We start from the raw sequence: 7,075 nt of genomic DNA on the forward strand, positions 1-7,075 counted from the left end.
CACTACTACATGTTTGCTTTGTGTGTATTCCTGCCTCTAGTAAACCTTTCACTGTGCGGGACAGAGATAGATGTCAGATTGTGAGTCAAACCTTCAGCGCTTGGTACGCCTGGGCCACTGGAAGGATTTTATGTCCGGTGTGAATGCGGCGCAGTTTGCAGAGGGGGCAGAGCAGCCGCTGACATGACCGACAATAGAACTGCAGCTTCTCCTGGTCGTGTTCTGGACAAGTCAGCACCTGAGCGAGACAGGCAAAACAGATGAGAACAATTTAATCTGAGGCACATTTTACTGAGTAGAAGAAAACAGGAATGTAGCACACAAGTGTGAGTATGCCTGGGTAATTTATTGCTTTGCCTTTTGCTAAGCAGCCAAGAGCCAGTGGAGGGCTCTGAAAAACAAAAGTAAAGTAAATGTAAAGGGGTCTCTGTATTTTCTTCTTGTGTTGTTACAATCTAAGTGGGTCAGAAATCCATATTTTGCACATGGAAAGAAACCATAACTGTTCCATCCATGCAGTCTTACAGTAATGCACAATTACTATCCTTTATGCAACTTGAACTGTGCCTCGCATGGCAATCACACTTTCTATATAATGCAGTGCAATATAACCACACCCAGTTTACCACTTATTTAACAACATATACCATTAATACTTATAAACCCTCAGCAAAGCATGTCTTGTTGAAAAGTGTAAGAAAAGACTTCATGTCTGCTGCCTCTTCTCTGATGGATATTTACTTTTATAATAACAGATGCAACAATAAACTGAACTTTCTAATAATGAGTTAAGGGTATGCACAAATAGTCCCAGTAAATGTAATAAAATAGGCAGCCAGTCATAAGAATGTAGGCCCAAAGGTGCAAGGGAGCTAAAACAGCTTGTTACAGAAAGAAAATAACAAAGGGGCTTATTATTATATAAATAAGGCTCATGCAAAGCAACTCCAAGAATAAAAATATGGTACTGGAAACTTTGACAATACACACATTTTGTGCTATTCTTTGGATTTACTGACAACACTGCTTATGCTGTTTCTTTATTTGGCAAGATGATCAGCTGAAAAACAAGTCAATTATAAAACATGAATCCTATATTGGAAGTTATGATTCCTATACATTCTAAGGCTGCTTCTTCTACCCTGAAGCCAAACAACACAGAGAAGAATGCACGAAGAGAAGTCTCTGAAGATTTCCCCTCAAAAAAAAAGAAAGAAAGCACTAATCTAAGATCTATTCTATCAAATCAGAGAGTGATTACTCAGCGTAAACAAAAGGGAAACCTGTTATGAGTCTGGCAAGAAGCCTGCACAAAACAGGGCGGATCTGTTTCTTTCAACAGTTCCTGCGTGAACGCCATGAGCCCAGCGTGCTCCAACAAGCCACGTCTCTCCGCCACTTGAGCAGCCAGTGCCTCGCCTCGTTTCTGCCGTGCCCCCTCCAGCCTGGGTGAGCGAAGTGTGACGCTCGGCGAGAGCGGCCGTCAAATCCCTGATGCATGACCGTTACATGTCATGCATGCGGTCATGCAAGACTGTTACATGACCATTATTTATTTAATTTACTTTAATAGTCTCATGCAAAGAGTCCTCTTAAAGACACAGCACCCCAAACTTTACATTTCATATTTTATTGTCTTTTGTTCTGCAGCAATTCCAGATTCAAAAGCAGTCCTGAGATCATAACATCAGAAACATTTTGTAAAACATGCAGCAAGTTTTTAGAATTCTCCAAATCCTCAAATTCAAACATTCACTGTAACAGCACACGAGTGTGGTTTGTTAAAGAATATGTTTTAAAAAAGTGAAGGAAGGAGGAGTGGTTGGAGATGAAAGGAGCATTCTAGAGGGAGGGGGGAGGGATACTGGGTGTGGTGATGTATAAAGCAGCTTTGCCACCCATTGGTTCATCACAACAGCTCTACCAAGATCAACAGTAGCCTCCAATTGTCTTAAACCTCAGCACTGGTGAGTAGAAAATCCTACAAGTGCTTTTTTTGTTTGTTATCTGCTTTTATTTGCTCGCTCTGGAAACTTTTCCAGGTTTGTTTGTTTGTTTGTTTGTTTGTTTGTTCGTTTTGATCAAGCAATGCTCATTACAGTTAGTTTTGTATGAATGCACATTAAGCATTAGCAGAAAAGTATTGATGAACTGCAAAGTTTGTCACATCCATGTGGACTTTAATGTTTAAACTTCTCTTCTTGCTTATGAAACTTGATGCTGCAAAAGACTGAGCTCATTTTGTCTGAATCCAACTAACTTGTTTGGAAACTCATTTTTACAGATGCATTAAAGTTTTTTGGGGGGTTAGGAGCGATTCTCACCTTTAACTGCAACCTAATTGAGGAATGATGCGGTACAGGTTTTGTGCTCTCTTTCCTTGTAACTCCCTTCGGTTTCCAAACTCTCTGATGCCAAAGTTTCTTCAGCTTAGCGCACCCTAGAGAGGGAAAAACATTGTATGATTCACAACATAACCACTAGCAAATCTCTTGGGTTTATACAGTCCAGTGGAAAGAGCGCATAATTTAGATATACTATGTTAGAAGAACAGACATCTGATGTTGCTTTGGGGACTTTAATTAAGCTGTAACCCGCGCCCTTATCTCCTTCTGCTGTTGCCATAACAATGTCCTGTGTCACTTGGCAGAGACGCTACATCAGAGACCGCTGAAAAGGGAAATAAGAGTGGTGGGGCCCAGGTGGAAATCTTGAGTTTATTTTTATCAAGCTCCACTGAGAACCTAGAGAAACTTTGGCAAAGACAAACAGTAATATCAGCCACTGTTTTCTGCTATGACTTCCAGTATGCACTTGCACATGCATATGTTTTACTGCATGTATACATATATAATTCCAGAATTTAAATATATTAGCAATGTAATTTGTAGAAGTGGATCAAAAGTAACTGAAAGGAGCTTCACTGCATCATTATTTTAGGCAAACCTAAAATGGACCTCACAGGGTTAAACGACTCACTCTCTTTCACTCTGGTTTTACCAAACAGGCCCTGCCTATTCCCCTTTTCCCCCCTCGTTTACTTCTAAATAATTCCTCGTGTTCCAAATATCAATGATGTCCTTTGTTAAGATCCTACATTTGACCACAATACCACGTGATTCAGCCTAATCTGCACCAGATAATGAGTCATAGCAGAATTATGTGTAAACGTTATTCTTTATAGCAGTATGTTTGCACTGAAGCATCGCAGCAATTTCCTAATGTTGTAAACCCGCTCAACATTTGGCAATAAAACCCTTTCTGATTCTGATTCTAATCAGTGTGGATTTCCTGCATAAACAAATACCACTGCAGTCTCAGACGTAACATTTTGTTTTCCTTCTGTCTCCCTAAACTAGCCCCAATCATGTCTCAAATCCAGCAGGGTATGGCACTGCTCATTGCCGCCTTTCATAAATACTCTGGCAAGGAGGGAGACAAACTCACCCTAAGCAAGGGAGAGCTGAAGGAACTTCTTCAAACTGAGCTTGGAGACATATTTGGCGTAAGTGGTCTCTATCCTCCCTCTATCTCACACCCAGTAGGTTGCCTGAAAACACTGGCATACTGATGCAGAGCTTTTACTTTGAGAGAGTGGAAAATACACAGATTTTCCACTGTGGTTTGCGTAACTATTTGAGCAGAAGTAGGCTGAGCAGTTCTTTGTTTTATGATCACTTAGTGTCTAAATTCAAGCTAACACTTTTCTCCACTGCAGAAATCCAATGACAAGGCAGCAATAGACAAGATCTTCAAGGATCTGGACGCAAACGCGGACGGCACTGTGGATTTTCAAGAGTATGTCACGCTGGTCGCCTGCCTCACTATGATCTGCAACGATTTCTTCTCCAAAAAATAAGGATCCGAGCGCCACCTTGGGGCCAACTGAGAGAGCTGCCGTTCGGTGACAGGAAGTGTCCCTTGACAGCTGTTTTGAAGAAGATATAAACACAAATATATGACAATGAAGTCAAACTTATACTGAAATCCAAAATGAAATAAATCTTTTTTTTCTCTCTGAAAGATTAGTTTGCATTTTGTGTATTCTTACATTAACTGGGAGAATTTTTGTTTCAGTATTGAGCAATTGCAGAATCTTTGGAAGGCTTGTGATAACAAGAATGTTTCCCTCAAAAAACAAAATGTTTCTATCAGCAGAGTTCATGCTTTGCAGCTGAAGTATCGTCTAAGTTTCCTGAAGTGACTTCAGGAAAGGAGCAATACCACTGCAAGTTCTGACAGGAAGGATGTCACCAACGCTGACAGAGATGCAGAACTGAAAATATCTACCAGAGCAGGCTTTTTGAAGTTGCACTGAAGAAATTTTTTTTTTTTTTTTTTTTTTTTGTGTCCCGTTTGGATCTTTAGCCATCAGAATTGTTGTCTTAAGGCCAAGAAAGATGCCAAGCAGATTTATTTTACCAAGTGGATCATCATGGCCTTGCCATATTGGTCCATTTGATTGACCTTTATTATAATTATGAATTTATTTTCGGTTGCTACAAACGGGACAGACATGACTGGGGGATAGGACAGGGGGAAAGAATGAAAGAAAGAGAGACACAGACGAACAGGCGCACGCGGACACAAACGTGCATTCCCACCCCCATATACACAACCAAATACTCAGCACTCACCCAACATGTAGACAGACACAAATAGACACTGAAGAAAACTTTGAAACAAGCAAGAACACAAGCCTGATCTCACTACTAAAAAGTGAACTTCTTAAGCAAAACATCCTTATATCATACATCCTTAAATTTAACACTGAGTTTCAATTTGGAACCCATTTCCACACAATGAATTAAGATATGTGTAATATTCGGAAATGACACAGGGAAAAAGTACTGAATGCATGAAGAAACACAAGAAACATTTAATGATGGGCAAAACTGGCGAATTCTCTCAGGCCCTTTGCAACTTTATTGTTGCAAAACATACTGATTTCATTGGTTAAAGAAGAATTTCTAAACTACTGAAGGTTTCAGTGTTGGGGCCATAATCCGAAAGTGGAAAGAACACAATTGCAGCATAAACCGGCCACGACCAGGTACTCTCCGCAAGATTTCCAGCAGAGTGTCACGGTCAGCGGGGGCAGACCGTGTGGAGAGTGTGTCTGGTGGACCCAGGCGCGAACACAGTCGAGGAGACGGGAGTGAACTTAAACTGAGAGCGAGCCTTTATTCGGGCTGATGCAGAGGGGAGTGGACAAAACATAATAGGGACAGAGACTGCAACTAACCAAAAACCTAAACTGGAGAAACGCTAACCTGACTGAAAAGAATAACTATGATCACTGTGAACAGAATGCTGTGCAGATGCATGGTAACTGAACCAAATGGCGTGCCGAAACAGACATAAACATGACCTGCACGGAACCTCATTGTGCGACTGCATGAAAAACAACATAAACCAAATGGCAAACATGAACTGCATAAAATCCTGAAAACCACTTAACTTGACCAGGGGGCGGTACACAGACAACACGACAACAAACAAAGGAAGACTGAGGACTTAAATACACACATGAGGTGATCAGGGGAAGTGGAGACACATGAGAACACAGCTGACTCGAATGAAACATAATGACAATACAGGGGAGAGTAACACTAACTACAATGAACAAAGAACACCAGACTCTTACAAAATAAAACAGGAAACACGGAGACATAGACATGGAGATAAAACATGAGATGAACTTAACCACAGACATGAAACATGACATGAACTTAACCGCATACACATGAAACGTAGACGCAGGAACCAGGGAGACTGAGTACGGGGGGGAGATGACAGAAATAGCTAAGAAATAAGGTCTGAACAGCAACCTAGAAATTAACTTTGAAAATGAATACAAAAAATACATAAAACTCAAACACTGGGTCACACGACCCAGTACCATGACACAGAGGAGTGAAAAGAATTATCTGAAGAGTTGAAAGAAAACAATAAGTAATGCACTCAACCACGTTGCCCTGTATCCATGCTCATTGCTGAAGAAAAAGCATGTTAAACTAAAAACTGGATGTTAGCCTTGATGTTATTAAATTGTATTATTTTCCATCAAATCAAGCCAATGGGCCTGATTTGTTCATCCATTGTTGTTAATGAATCACATTAAGTGTTAGCAGAGAAGGCGTTAATATTAGTAAATTTGATAAAAATAAAGATTAAACTTGTAGAAATCATAATTATCACAACTAATTATTTAACTTTTTACTAAATGACAGTAAATCAATATTACTAAGTTGCCAAAATTATAATTTTATGTTCTACATTTTCAGACAGATGTTAAACAATTCTGTGGCTTAAGACCGCATGTTCCTGTGGCCGGTTCGTGAATGGTGGCCTCTGATACCATCCACTTTCAAGCACAGTGGGCTGCCCTCGGTGGCGATGACGTCCACGTAGAGGCCTGGAATGTCATGGTCCCTGTGCCTCACCAGCTGATCCCGTATTAGGCAACATTTGTTTTTGTTGTTTTGCTCTTTCTCTCCCTCCCCCTCTCTCTCTCTCTCCTGCTGGGGCAGTGGTCAATATGGGCTCCCGCCCCTGGCCCACACACCTGCCATCTCCACACCTGCTGCCTATCTGCTGAGCCCTAATTAAGATGGCAGCACTGTACTACTTGTCGCTGGATCATTGAGCTATCAGCGTCAGTTGCTCAGTAGTTTGAAGAATTCGAATTTGAGTCTGAATCTGTGAGTTATGTCTGTCAGTTAATCTGTAACTGAAGTTTTTTTGTGCAGATCTTTCCCTGCCTGCCTGTGATCCTGTGAACGAGTGCGTGGATGTGTGTGACCCAGTTACGGAGTGAGGAGAGGGATTTGGAGACCTTTTGGAACGTGTTTGATCCCCTTCCTTTCACTCACGGACCCTGAGCTCTAGACCCCCCTTTCCCTCTCCAGCACATTCTATATATTACCACCTGGTGTAGTTTGTGTAAATAAATTAACTTCTTCTCCACAAGGATAATAATCACGACATAGTAAGTGGCCGGCGAAGGTGAGGTGGTACAGGCCGAGCTGGATCGGATGGCGGTGTAGCACCGCAGGACCAGACGAGGCAGGAC

The 7,075-nt window shown here is 41.3% G+C and overlaps 1 protein-coding gene across 1 annotated transcript; it reads left to right on the plus strand.

The window, feature by feature from the left end:
* The first annotated feature begins 1,884 nt into the window (after window positions 1–1,884).
* On the plus strand, window positions 1,885–4,023 carry LOC102212357 (ictacalcin-like). The gene is made up of 3 exons (XM_005740666.1): window positions 1,885–1,967; window positions 3,360–3,505; window positions 3,719–4,023. Exons 2-3 carry the CDS (start codon window positions 3,368–3,370, stop codon window positions 3,857–3,859), a joined length of 279 nt encoding a protein of 92 aa, XP_005740723.1. The 5' UTR covers window positions 1,885–1,967; window positions 3,360–3,367; the 3' UTR covers window positions 3,860–4,023.
* The last annotated feature ends 3,052 nt before the right edge of the window (window positions 4,024–7,075 follow it).

This window comes from Pundamilia nyererei, unplaced genomic scaffold (genome assembly GCF_000239375.1).
Source record: "Pundamilia nyererei isolate P.nyererei 1_Seehausen unplaced genomic scaffold, PunNye1.0 scaffold00102, whole genome shotgun sequence".
NCBI classification, from domain to species: Eukaryota; Metazoa; Chordata; class Actinopteri; order Cichliformes; family Cichlidae; genus Pundamilia; species Pundamilia nyererei.